We start from the raw sequence: 13,982 nt of genomic DNA, 5'->3' as shown, positions 1-13,982 counted from the left end.
ATCAGGGCACTTAGGGCAGCAAAAAGATCTCATATTGCCACCTTGGTTGCGTCCGCTGAGTCTTGCCCAGCCGCCCTGTTTAGGATAACCCGTTCCCTCCTGAATAGGAGGGATACGGGGGAACCCTTGCAGGGTAGAGCTGAGGATTATGCCCAATTCTTAACGGACAAAGTTGCTCGGTTTCGGTCGGATTTGGACTCCACCCCTGCAGTTCCAGCCGAGGCACAAGAGGATGAATTGGGAGACCACCGCTGGGTTGAGTTTCAGGTTGTTGCCCCTGGGGACGTGGACAAGGCCATGAGGGCTGTGAGTGCCTCCACCTGTGTACTGGACCCGTGTCCCTCCTGGCTGGTTGCTAACAGCAGTGAGGTGACACGAGGCTGGATCCAGGCGGTTGTTACCGCCTCTCTTCGGGAGGGGCACTTCCCCGCCGCATTTAAAGCGGTGGTGGTGAGACCCCTCCTGAAGAAGCCATCTTTGGATCCAGCTGTTCTCAACAACTATCGTCCAGTCTCCAACCTCCCCTTTGTGGGGAAGGTTGTTGAGAAGGTGGTGGCCTTCCAGCTTCAACGGTCCTTGGAGGAAGCCAGTTATCTTGACCCCTTCCAGTCGGGCTTCAGACCTGGTTACAGCACAGAAACCGCTTTGGTCGCATTGACCGATGATCTCTGGAGAGCCAGGAGGCACTGTTTTGCAGTGGTTCTCCTCCTACCTCTCGGACAGGTCGCAGTCGGTGTTAGTTGGGGGGCAGAGATCGACCCCTAGGCCCCTAACATACGGGGTGCCACAGGGTTTGGTTTTATCCCCCCTACTATTTAACATCTACATGAAACCGCTGGGCGAGATCATTCGGAGGCACGGGTTAAGATACCATCAATACGCGGACGATACTCAGTTGTATCTGTCCGCCCCGTGCCAACTCAATGAAGCGGTGGACGTGGTGAACCGGGGTCTTGAAGCCGTTAGGGACTGGATGAGGGCTAACAAGCTTGTACTCAACCCGGAGAAGACCGAGTGGCTGTTGTGCTTCCCTCCCAAAGATTCGACCAGTGTTCCATCGCTCAGGCTGGGGGGTCAAATTTTACACCCCTCAGAGAGGGTTCACAACTTGGGAGTCCTCCTGGATCCACAGCTGACTTTCGACCACCATCTGACGGCTGTGACCAGGGGGGCATTTGCCCAGGTTCGCCTGGTACGCCAGTTGCGACCCTACCTGAACCGGGAGGCTCTCACAACAGTCACTCGGGCCCTCGTGACCTCTAGGCTGGAATACTGCAATGTGCTCTACATGGGGCTGCCCTTGAAGAGCATCCGGCGACTTCAGCTAGTCCAGAACGCGGCCGCGCGAGTGATTGTGGGCGCACCTCGGTTCGCCCACATAACACCTATCCTCCGCGAGCTGCGCTGGCTACCTGTTGATCTCCAGGTGCGCTTCAAGGTGCTACTCACCACCTTTAAAGCCCTCCATGGTAGTGGATCTGCGTACTTGAGAGACCGCCTCCTGCCAATTACCTCCCTGCGACCTATAAGATCACATAGATTGGGCCTCCTCCGAATACCATCTGCCAGTCAGTGCCGACTGGCAACTACACGGAGGAGGGCCTTTTCAGTAGCAGCTCTGACCCTCTGGAACGATCTCCCCGTGGAGATTCGTACCCTCACCACCGTCCAGACCTTCCGCACAGCCCTCAAGACCTGGCTATCCCGTCAGGCCTGGGGATAAGATCACAATCTGTCCCCACCCGAATGAAGAATGAATGTTGAGTACTATTTTAATTCTTATGTATTGTTTTATGTTTATTGTTTATACCCCCCTCCCTATTTTATGTAAGCCGCCCAGAGTCCCCGCGGGGAAAAGGGCGGCCTATAAATATTAATAAAATACTAAAAAAATACTAAAATAAAGAAATTGTTATCTACAGAGGATCTTTGCAAACATAACACACCTGAGAAGTGGTCTTGAATCCCTCTGCCTTAATATAAATCTGGGAACACTTTGCTCAACAAGAATGATAATAAGTCTGCCTCCAGAGGTTGATTTGTCCAAAGGAGGTGGGGGGGGGCAACTCCAACTGGATTAGGCATCTATTGATCTTTATAGGGCTTAGTTAGCAATAAAAAGGATATCATATTCAGAAGCGCCCTATTAAGCTTGCAGAAGTTACAGAGTGGAACCCTGGATCAAATGAAATCCTGTTCCTTCCATTCATTTGACTCCTATACATCTATAAGAATACTTCTCAACACATTTCGTCTAAGCTGCACCCACTGAATCTACCCACAAAACAAAGCATAAGAAAGGAAATAGGGTGACATCAATTCAGCTGTGGCTAGATTCAGGATGTAACCTATGGAATTTGTTTTCCTGACTAAGTTCATTTCTGAGCTGCAATTAAAATGAAAACAAGCAGTTGCATGAATGAAGTTCTTTATTTTTCACCCAAGAGCAACTACAGCAAGATAGGCAGTTGTTAGATAGGCAGTTGTAAAGCCCCCCCCTCCAATCCAGCATGTTTATACATATATTATAATCAGCCCTTCTTATAGAATACCACCCGTTACCCATCTCAGCATCCTTCCTCCCTCCCTCCCTCCCTCCTTTCCTTCAGCTTATTACTTTCAAGACCTGAGAACAGTGGAGAGCAAGGCCAACAAAATCTTAAAAGTTCAGAAGCTTAATAAAAGCATAAATGTTTTAATAACATATTTTAATACTATATTCTATAAAATGTTCCGACAGGCCCATCAACCCAAGCCTCAAAAACTGCAAATGTGCCTTTGGCACACCTGCAAAACTCATTGCAATCATCAAACTTTTCACCATGCTAGTAAGGAATCTTTCAGAATCTTCTAGGAAATGTCAGGTGGAAGAAAAATTTCTTTGTGGCTTTATAAATTACTCCATGTAAGTGAACCTAATCTATTCCTATGCATTTATTAATTCAATAACGTGTATCAGTTGGGCTCCTCAAATGTTTCTGTTGCTGGTCTCTTTTTGGTCCCAGGTAAGCCACTAATTGATGCAATCTGTCTAAATTTCCTAATTCAAGGTTGGGAGGAGCTGAGCTGTATGAGAAAGCTAAGATCATTCCAATAGCTGGTTTCTCAAGGAAAAGGATTTACATGACTTAAGTTAGCAATGAAAGGGGTATCTTTTGCTCATTTTCTGAAGCACATTCACACATTTCAAATGAAACCCCATTCCTTCAATTTATTGGATTTCATTCCTAATACTTACACCACAATTTTCAGGGTGTTACTTCTCAGATGCACCCAATGAATCTCACCACAAACTCAGAAGAAAGTAAGAGTAACCTCATTACAACTGTAGCTAGATTGCATTCAGGATGTTGCCTATCAATTTAAACTTCAAAAACTCTGCAAATGTACATTTTGAACCCCTGTAAAAGTCATTGCAGGGGTCAAATATTTCACCGTAATTATCGATAAGCAAGCAACTAATCTTCTATACATTTTGAGAGTTCAAGTTCACACACGCACAGATACACACACACACACACACACCCCTTCTCTGAAAATATGAATGGTTTTGATTTTGGATATTGTATATTTGCACAACTGTAAACTCTTCAAGGATGCAGCTAATGAAAGACTTTACAACTTCCCCTGTTGGAGGGGGAAATCAGAAAATCAAATGGCAGCAATTTGCATGCATTGTATCTGTGTTTTGATCAGCTAACAATATGGAATATTTTTGTTATATGCAAACTTCCTGTAATCTGTTTTGGGATCATAGTGATTAGCCACCACTATTACAGATAGTTCTCAACTTACAACTGATCATTTTGTGACCATTCAAAGTTATAACAGACTTGAAATAAAGAGACTCATGACCAGTCCTCACACATAGCAGCATCCCCATGGTCATGTGATCAGAATTCAAGATGCTTGGCAACCAGCATGTATGTATGACATTTTTGGGATGCCAGAGTCAGTGACTGCTATTTGTGATCTTCCCAGCTGGATTTTAAAAAGTCAGTGTGAGAAAACAGATTCACTTAAAAACCAGAATAATTCACTTAACAACAGTGGCAAACATGGTCATAAATCTGTCATAATTCACTTAAACTGACTCACTTAGCAATGGACATTCTGGTCCAAATTGCCGTCATAAGTCAAGAACTACCTGTATAGTGTCAATGACATGTTTTATTAATAATTTGTTTTAATTTAAGTAGCTGTTTTTATCTGCATCACATCTCCTACTTAATTCTATATTTGTCAAAAAAAAAACCATCATCCAGAGTATAAACAAAAGGGTAATAAAAAGCCTCCATCATCCACTGTAGAGAGAGAACTTCCTCATGAATACACTAATGATTTCCAGCACAAGTTCTTGCTTCTTGGGAAGCATTATAACTAGGTATCAAGTAAAATAGAAGAACTTTCAAAACTTTTCACCATTTAATTTGGTGTTTAAAGGCTATAATTGAAAAATAAACAAGCAAGCTAGACAAAATTAAGTAATATGAAATGCACTGCTTCTCCTGAAACCTCATTTGCCAACAATTCTCAAATTTCCTTCTGAGATTCGGTAACCACATTATTGTAAGTCGGTGGAGCAGGAGGAGGATTTGGTTCAGCTGCCATTGCTCCACCTCTGATGAGTTGGTAAGGCATAAACATCACCGTGTGCTGTAACAGAAAAGAACAATCAACACAATAAGTACCCAGGGATGCATCAGTTACTCTAGGTAGGAGCAAGATTCTCCAGTTGTGTGTTTTTAACTGTGATGCTGGAAGTCCCACCAAGAGGCTGAAATACTTGATAGCACAAAATCCTGATAGAGAATTCTTTAAAACTATAAATTAACATGCAAATGATTTAGTGCCTGGGCATTTAAGTGACTTTTGCTGATCGAATCTGCCAGCCTTTATCCACATATTCAGAGAATGTCTGCTCAGGATCTCCACACCTACCTATCAACAGGTGTGAGAGGAAAACAAACCCCTCCACCCCATCCCCAGTGAGCGTTCTCTGTGTGGAATACAAGGGAAACTCGAAAAATTAGAATATCGTGCAAAAGTTCATTTATTTCAGGAATGCAACTTAAAAGGTGAAACTAATATATGAGATAGACTCATTACATTCAAAGCAAGATAGTTCAAGCCATAATTTATCATAATTGTGATGATCATGGCTTACAGATCATGAAAACCCCAAATCCACAATCTCAGAAAAGTAGAATATTGTGAAAAGGTGCAATATTCTAGGCTCAAAGTGTCCCACTCTAATCAGCTAATTAAGCCATAACAAAGAGTTCCTGAGCCTTTAAATGGTCTCTCAGTCTGGTTCAGTAGGAATCAAAATCATGGGAAAGACTGCTGACCTGACAGTTGTGCAGAAAACCATCATCAGACACCCTCCATAAGGAGGGAAAGCCTCAAAAGGTAATTGCAAAAGAAGTTGGATGTTCCCAAAGTGCTGTATCAAAGCACATTAATAGAAAGTTATGTGGAAGGGGAAAGTGTGGAAGAAAAAGGTGCACAAACAGCAGGGATGACCGCAGCCTGGAGAGGATTGTCAGGAAAAGGCTATTCAAAAGTGTGGGGGATTTTCACAAGAAGTGGACTGAGGCTGGAGTCAGTGCATCAAGAGCCACCACACACAGATGGATCCTGGACATGGGCTTCAAATGTCATATTCCTCTTGTCAAGTCGCTCCTGAACAACAAGCAACGTCAGAAGCGTCTTACCTGGGCTAAAGAAAAATAGACCTGGTCTGTTGCTCAATGGTCCAAAGTCCTCTTTTCTGATGAGAGCACTTTTGCATCTCATCTGCAAAAGGGGCCCAAACCAAGTACTGAGTACATATGCATTCTTATACTTTTCAGAGGTCTGATATTGTTCTATGTACAATCCTTCTTTTATTGATTGCATGTAATATTCTAATTTTCTGAGATTGTGAATTTGGGGTATTCATGAGCTGTAAGCCATAATCATCACAATTATGACAAATCACAGCTTGAACTATCTTGCTTTGCATGTAATGAGTCTATTTCATATATTAGTTTCACCTTTTAAGTTGCATTACTGAAATAAATGAACTTTTGCATGATATTCTAATTTTTCGAGTTTCACCTATAGATGACTTTCTGAAATAAAGATGGCACCAACTGGGATGGTCCTCTGGAAAGTGGTAAGAGAAGTGAACTGGCTTCTCCTGAGGACTTTTGGGGACTGATTTTATTTTGTGCTTTAGTTTTTATTAGAGTTTTATATTGCTTGTATTTTATGTTTCTCTATTGGTTACTCCTAAGATCCAGCTGAATTGAAGAGCAAATAAACAAATAATATTCTTGTGATTTATTCACAAAAGGTTCCTAAAGGAATGCTGGGAAACTCTGTATTTCAAAGAACATTTGACGGAGGGATGCAGAATAGCCCTTCTCTGCCCGAGGCTGTAGAGACCTGACACCAGGCAAACACTTTTTGTGAAGCAACTGATCAACACTGGCAGGGTAAGCCACTAGTATGAAAATAAGAGCAAACTCCACTCCCTTCTGGTACTGATGATGTTACCTAGTTTGGTAATGAAAATCATTAAGCTTAGAGAGCACCAAGAACCCCACAGTTTAACCCTGAGCTACAAATAATCTCTTCTATGGATAAAGACTTTTGGGTTAGAGGGACTCAGAGCCTGCCTTATATGAGATGGCTCCCAGTGGATTTCATTCTAAATCTTGATATGATTTCTATAAATAAGGAATGTAGAATTATAATGGCCGAGTCTTTGATCCTTCATACATAAAAAAAATCCCACAAAGCTAAGGGATTAACAAATGACAACAGATTTGAAAAAAGAAAAGACTCAGGAAAGAAAAAGAGTAATCATCAAAGCTGCAGGTCAACTTTTAATTTCAGTGCCTCAAAAAAAGTCCAGTAATGGTTTATTATCACTTTAATCACTATTGGTTAGGGAAATCACAATTAATTTATTTAATTGCACCAAACTCTAAATTAAACAGGAATGGAAAATCCTAAACTCTAGTGTAGACCCATGCCTCTCAACTTTGGCAACTTTAGGCTTCCAGAATTCCCAAGGCAACATGAAGTTCACCCATCTTAAACTTGCCAAGACTGAGAAATGCTGATCTACAGATAGGAATTTTTCCACTTTTACTATTCTTACTTAAAGTTAGTTATAAATCTCACTGGATACCCTAAGTAACCAATCTCACCTATTGTTCAGGGTAATAGCAAAGAAACAAGTAAAAGGTGAGGTTAGGTTGAGAAAAATTGACAATCTTCTTTACATTCTTTAACAATAAGATAAATAAAAATATTATCAGAGTATCATATATTTACCTGGCCATCAATACAGCAAGCTGCCTGGCACCCAAAGTGAGCCAGGGAAACAGTGACGCAAAATTCCAGCACACTGAACAAGAGCAGCACACTGGAGAGGCCACAGCCAACAGTCTGTAAAGTAGGAAGACATGTGGAAAGATAATTGTAATCTGCTGAGAAATTAATGTAATGGTACATATTTTATTTTATTGAATGTGCTACACCATTAAAAGGGATTCCCAGCTGCTCCCTTGGGAAACACTGGGAGGAACAATTGTATTAGGAAAAACAGGGACACTGTACAGGTAACCCTCGACTTACAACTACAATTGGGGTCAGAATTTCCACTGCTAAACAAAGCGATTGTTAAGTTAGTTGTGCTTAATTTTACCTTTTCTGCCACTGTTGTTAAGCAAATCGCTGCAGTTAAGAGAATCATACAGTTGTTAAGTGAATCTTCCCCACCCCCACTAGCTTTGCTGATGAGAAACTGGCTGGGAATGTTGTAAAGGAGATGCTGCAACTGTCCTAAATAAATTGCTAGTAGTCAAGTCCTAAATTTCGATCATGTGACTGTGGGACGCTGCAGTGGCCGTGAATATGAGGTGTGGTCATATCTTTGGGTGCCACTGAAACGTTGAATGGTCACTAAATGAATAATTGTTCATTCAGTTAAAGGCTGCCTGCATAGCCTGTGTGAGATGGGGAAACTGCATCAGGGAACATTATTAGCATCTCTTATGTTTTGCTGAGTTGCTGAGTCTAGTCAGAGCTGAAGAAGCTTCTTGGATGAGAAATGAAATGTCTCCAAGGGAAAACAAGAAAGTCCAATTGCCACCTGAATAAGCATCTTTGGAATGATGGAGGAGAGAGCGGATGGATAGGAGACCTCAAGAAACAAAATGATGAAGGGAGAAGGAAAAAGAGAAATGGTTAAGACAGAGGCCGGCTAATCCAAAGAGGAAAAGCGGCAGGACTCCCCACTGTCCTAACAAATCCACTCTTGGTCACCTGACTTTATCTCCAAGATTAGGGGTGAAGGGAAATGGATTTTATACATCTTGAGGCTGTTGTTGGATGGGATCAGAATAAGAGCAGAGGAAAAGACGAGTTTTATACAAGTACAGCTAATGATGACTTACTCACATCAGGTGTAAATCTTACTCATGGGATGGGGATAAGGTAAAGAAAATCTCATGGGAAAATTCGCATCAAGAGAGTATGGTTAAGGGCAGCAACGTGATTTAGATTCAGCCAGTCTAATGTATATTGTTTCGCCTCCTCAATAAGGATGCAGCAAGATCTATTTTCTTTACCCAACTTCTTTCCAATCATCTCTCAGGCTGGAAAGGAGAAAAGCCCTGGGTGTGATACTTTTATGATTTAACTCTGAGAAGAAAGCAAAAGACTTTACAAAATACTAAAAATTCAAGCCACTGATCCCAGGTACTGGTGTGGTTCTAAACTGTCCGCACTTCAGGACTTACCTAAATTTCAGTTTTCTAAAACTGGGTGGCAAATGCAAAGAAGGGATGAGGATGTGGGGGGTGGCAGGATAACATGGTATAGATTTCAACATGTACAGCTGCATTCTATGCGATATAGAATTCTCAAGCATTCTTTTGCTTTGTGTGAGCACCCAACCCCTACCGTAAAACAGCCAAATGTTTACACTGTACAGAGACATAGTCAGAAGGTATGTCTAAAACATATTTACCACTTTTAAAAAAAATGTTCCCCTCCCCAACAAAAAGACAGAAACTGGAGAAGAAAAAGAAATCTATAGGTTTCTAAGCACTTTGTACCTTCATGACCATAAGGTTGCTTGCCCGTATCTAACACATATATGTATATGTAAAAAATTCAAATGAAATAGAACACATCTCTTTGGGACTGAGACTTATTAAAGGAAAAGTTTCAAAGAAAAGTCAAAGGCCATGGAATATCTCGGCTGCATATCTAATCTCCTTTTGGATTCTGCACATGAAGCCAAAATGTAAGACAAGGTTGGTTTACTTACGGATAAACCGTCAGTGGTATATTCTCCGCTGTATCTGGGATATAGACTGCTATATCTCTGAGAAACACTGTAGCCTATCAGATCAGCTATGTACAGGAAGATACCAGCTAATGACATTATAGCACTTGTGATGTTCATTCCTGCACTGGATTTCACCTGAAACAGAAATACACCAGAAGGAGAGAAATTAAATGCAAAGCATATAAACAATTCCCCAACTATGGTAAAAACAGTGACAAAGAAATTATATGTGGGTGCTTATTGACACATAGCCAGTCAGTGGAGGAACGAGACAGCATCCACTAAGATCAGGAGTACCAAAGAACACATTTTCCCACAGTGGAAATGCAAAGCCCTCAAGTCCATTGGAAGAGTTTTCTAAAACTCTCAAATTCCTTCTTTTTCTTTCTGGATGTCAGTCTCCATTGAAGACCAGGTGGTTAAAATCAACAGGAAAAATGGTACAATTTTTTTCACCCCTTAACACTTTGCTTAAAGAAATCCCACACAATTTATTGTAAGACGTGAGATACTCTAAGCATTAAATGTTAATGTTAAATGCTCTTTTAACTATAAAACATTACAGAGAGGCTACTACAGAGATGGGGATGGAGAAACCCTTGGAACCAATAGGGAAAATACTGAAAATTTAAAAATGGCTCTTTTCTGTTCTCCCCTTCTGGGAATGTAGTATTTTTCTCTCAAGATGGTTGTGTTTCTTCTTTTGAATCTATATTTTCTTCCTTTAACTGGCAAAAGCATGTCTATGTTGCTATGAACATTCTTTAAATCAAAGAGGTCACAGGGGAAAAGAATGCAAGCTCTTTGCAGGAGGGCTACCAATAGCTCTCTCTTCCCTTTGATTCCCATGTGATTCCCACTCTAGTTCCATACTTTTTCTCCTAATACACAGGGCTTCTTTTTAATGTTGCTTTCGGTTAGGAACACTTCTGGAACAGGATCCTCTGTCGAGGAGGAGGAGGAGGAGGAGGAGGAGGAGGAGGAGGAGGAGGAGGAGGAGGAGGAGGAGGAGGAGGAAAAGAAGGAGGAGGAGGAATAATGATGTTTTGAGGTCAGCTTCAAGACCAGAGCACGCAAGAAAACACCTCTGCTCAGGACTAGCAATAGCAATAGCATTTAGGCTGATATACCACTTCACAGGGCTTTACAGCCCTCTCTAAGGGGTTTACAGAGTTGGCATATTGCCACCAACCATCTGGATCATAAAACGGGAACCAGAAGAGGCTAAAATGCTGGATGGTTGAACATCATCTACTGTTGACATAGAACTTTCGATGGAAGCAACACTTGGAAGCAATAGTTGAGCAAAGAAGGAAGGGGGAGGGGGATTTTGAGATTGCTTTTCTTTCCTAAATGTTGTTTTAAAACTGAGCAGTATACTGTAAAGGACTAGAGTGCTTACAAAGAAATAGCATAAAAGACATTCAAATGCTAAACTTTCTCACCAAAGTATGATTTGGACTGTTTGCAGCTGATACACAAAGTGATCCAGAAGAAATAAACTATGGAAAAGGAAAAAGAAAAACAATTGTAGTCCACTGAAAATAAAAGGGGAAATTGTCAGAAAAATCTGGCACCCATGAGAAGCCAGATAGGTTCCAATGCAAACAGGACTTTTATAAGTATCCATTAGCCATTACTACCATGGACCATGACTCCATAAAAATGTGTACATACTTACAAATATCCCTCCCCAAAAGGGGTAACCTCCATTTGCAGAGAATGCGCGAAATTCATGAGAACTTGAAAGAAGCGAGACAGCTCCAAAGCCGATGTGAATCAACCCAATCAATATTTGGACAGCCTGCGGAAGGAAAACACACAAAGACAACTTTGTTCACTGAATCTGAAAAAAAAATCTAATTTGTGGACACCCCAGGAAAGGCATCACTTGTATCCGTCTTTGAAAGATCCTTCAAAGGTGTTGGGGCTTCTAAGCTTCCAGGGCAGGTTTTGACCCAAGGCCTGGTTTACTATGGTGAAAAATCAAAATGGGGAGAAGGGACAGTTTGAGACACAGTTGTCATTGTGTACCGGACATTTACTCCAGATTATGATCAAGTTTGACCCTCAGTGTGACTGCTTTTGCCAGGAAGAAGGTCTCTATGACTACCGAGATGGGCCTTTGAGAGAAAAAATATCACCGCTCACTAAAGACTCCTCTGCAGGAGGAAGTTGATCACGTCATAATCCCAAAGTGACTCCAACTGACTTGGGCTGCAGACAACCCATGACCGGCTTCTTCTGGAGAAATGCCCAACAGTTGCACTTTTCAGAGGAAAGGGAGAAAAAGAGATCTGGCTGAAACCTTGGCTGAGCTCCACTTTCTCAGTTAAAGAGCAAAGCAAAAGAAATTCATATCAGAGTCAGAACATTTTGCAGAAACACAAATGAAACCGCCAGGAAGAACAGAGGTTTCTGGAGTATATTCCAGAACCAGACAAAAGTCAAGCCAAGTTCCAGAACATCAACATGGGGCTCTCAGGTCTCTAGATAGTTCGAAAACCTTAATGGATTCAAACAGAGACCTAGCAATTCATGCCTACCCCAAGCACTTTGGGCTCAGCCTTGAGGAATGTCTCCAAAGGACCATTTTGTGGGACTTGTTGAGGAGCACTGGTGGGAATTTGCTGAGCTGCATACTGGGGATATGGAGTTGCTCCAGATGCCTGAAGACCAACATTGGGCAATCCAGGAGCCATTTGGATTATGTTGGCTTCATTAGAGGGGATGAAAATTGTAGTTCCACTGGCCATTCTTGCTGGAAGTGATGCCACAGCTAAGTTACCTGCAAACAAACAAGTGAGGAAAAGTTGATGTCTTAACATCAAGAAGGCAAATTCCGACCCTTCTGCTTAATGTCACTTTATGAGATAATATTTGCCTGCAGTAAAACTGAAGATTTCCAGAAGGCTTCAGGGAGCAGGATAGTAAAAACATATAACTTTCTCAGCGATAGAAATCTTTCCTTTTGCCACCTTTCTTCCAGAACCAAAGAAGCTTCTTGCTTGATAAGTGAAATATTTTCAAATAAAAAACCAAGGAAGTCCAGTTGCCTTTTGAAAAGCATCTTTGGGACAACCATGTCCTGGTTGATTTTGAATCTCCATGGACATCAGTTGAGAAAAAGTTAATCAGAACACGGGGAACGTAACATTTTTCAATGCAAATTTTTTTTCCTGATCTTAGCACCACCTCAGACCCCCCCCCCCCAGCTAAAAGGCATTTCCATTTGGACAAGGTTTTATTGTACCTGCCCTCCTGTCCTGTTACTGGAAGATGGATCTAAAGGTATCAGGCATGGATGGTCATCAAATTTGGAGGTAGGTTACTGTGAAGGACACAAGAGCAGGGATCTGTTCCCCACCTTTGCTTCACGGATGAGGTGAGGTTTCTTATCAGAACCCTCAGCCTGGGTTTCCTAACAAAACAACCCCAGAAAAAAGTGAAGTCCTACATCTAGTAACACTCCGGGTTTTGAAAACTCTGATCAAAGGGTCAGAATTAATCCCACTAGTTAGGATTTGTACAGACCTTAAGAGGAAGCTTCTTCCTTCTTGAGCTGTATTAATTCGAAGTCAACGTGAAACAAAAACCAACCCATCCACCCTCCTCTTTGAACAATGAACTTCAAATATTGAATCTACATTTATATGGCTCCTTTGCGCGTATTGCGCACTTGCATCAGGGCAAGATTGATTGCAAACTCTTCCCTGTCCGCTAATTCTGCCCTGAAATCCTCCCGTCTAAAAGATCTGCGGGGGCTGCGTGGCTGAGAAGACCGCGGGTGGATGGCTGCGGGGGAGAAGCGGCAGGCACGGGAGGGTCCACATATTAATTCCATGCTATTTTGTAAAAAAGTAATCAGACTATACTCACGGCGACCGCCCAAGACGAGAAACACCAAAGACTCAGGGGAAACGAAAGTAATATAACAGGAACAAGTGGAGGGCGGGGCTCGTTCACCTACTAAAAGGGGGGATTTACTCATCTTAATCGAAGACGTATTTCTTGCCCCTTTAACTGTTGCAACAAATAAAAGTTTGGGGCCATGAACCTTCTGCGTTTTCAGAGATGAGGGGAATTAGGACTACTGGAGTCTATGCTCTTTGGAAACCTGTTGTGATTTCAACAAGTGACAGTACTTGATTTTACTTTATTGGCCTCAAAGGCTTAGGAGATTTAGGGCTGAGTAGAATCTGTATGGAAGATTGCTTGGAAGGGTTACTTAAAGAAATGCTTTAGGATGGGAAACTACCTGGATTTGCTCATGTAGGCACCAAGTGTCATCTTGGGCTTGAAGGACACATTATATTTTCAATGGGATGTTAGGGCAAAGGAGGCATGGATTCCACATGGATTTCCCTTCCTCTGCTCTACCTGACTAAAATTATTAGTAAGTGTTGTGAATCAGCTATGAGGATCTGAGGAAAGCATTTAACTTCTAGTCAACCCCCTCCCTCCTTGACTGCAAGTTTTAATAATAGAAGAAAGATGGTAAAGTAATTTCAAACAGTTCAAGTCTTAGTAGATCCAAGACATTTAGATGAGCTGATTGGACATTGTACATTTGGTTCATTTTATGGGGGTTGGTCTATATATCAGTGAAAGTAGAAAACACCCTGGTTCT

The 13,982-nt window shown here is 41.8% G+C and overlaps 1 protein-coding gene across 1 annotated transcript; it reads right to left on the bottom strand.

Moving 5' to 3' along the window:
- Positions 1–3,853: 3,853 nt before the first annotated feature.
- Positions 3,854–13,298, bottom strand: LOC116511160 (membrane-spanning 4-domains subfamily A member 15-like). Its single transcript, XM_032221020.1, has 7 exons — positions 13,232–13,298; positions 11,899–12,140; positions 11,034–11,156; positions 10,798–10,854; positions 9,332–9,487; positions 7,330–7,443; positions 3,854–4,656 (listed from the first exon to the last, which is right to left on the bottom strand). The coding sequence occupies exons 2-7, from the start codon at positions 12,106–12,108 to the stop codon at positions 4,534–4,536; spliced, it is 783 nt and encodes a 260-aa protein (XP_032076911.1). The 5' UTR covers positions 12,109–12,140; positions 13,232–13,298; the 3' UTR covers positions 3,854–4,533.
- Between the last annotated feature and the right edge of the window lie 684 nt (positions 13,299–13,982).

The sequence above is a fragment of the Thamnophis elegans genome, chromosome 1 (genome assembly GCF_009769535.1).
Source record: "Thamnophis elegans isolate rThaEle1 chromosome 1, rThaEle1.pri, whole genome shotgun sequence".
Lineage (NCBI taxonomy): Eukaryota > Metazoa > Chordata > Lepidosauria > Squamata > Colubridae > Thamnophis > Thamnophis elegans.
This window is presented reverse-complemented; position numbering and strand designations above follow the sequence as displayed.

Coding starts and splice junctions, on each gene's coding strand:
- LOC116511160 (XM_032221020.1), bottom strand. CDS start 12,108: ATGGCCAGTGGAACTACAATTTTCATCCCCTCTAATGAAGCCAACATA. Junction 11,157..11,898: donor CTGAGCCCAAAGTGCTTGGG/GTAGGCATGAAT, acceptor TTCCTTCCGCAG/GCTGTCCAAATATTGATTGG. Junction 9,488..10,797: donor ACAGTCCAAATCATACTTTG/GTGAGAAAGTTT, acceptor TTTCTGTTTCAG/GTGAAATCCAGTGCAGGAAT.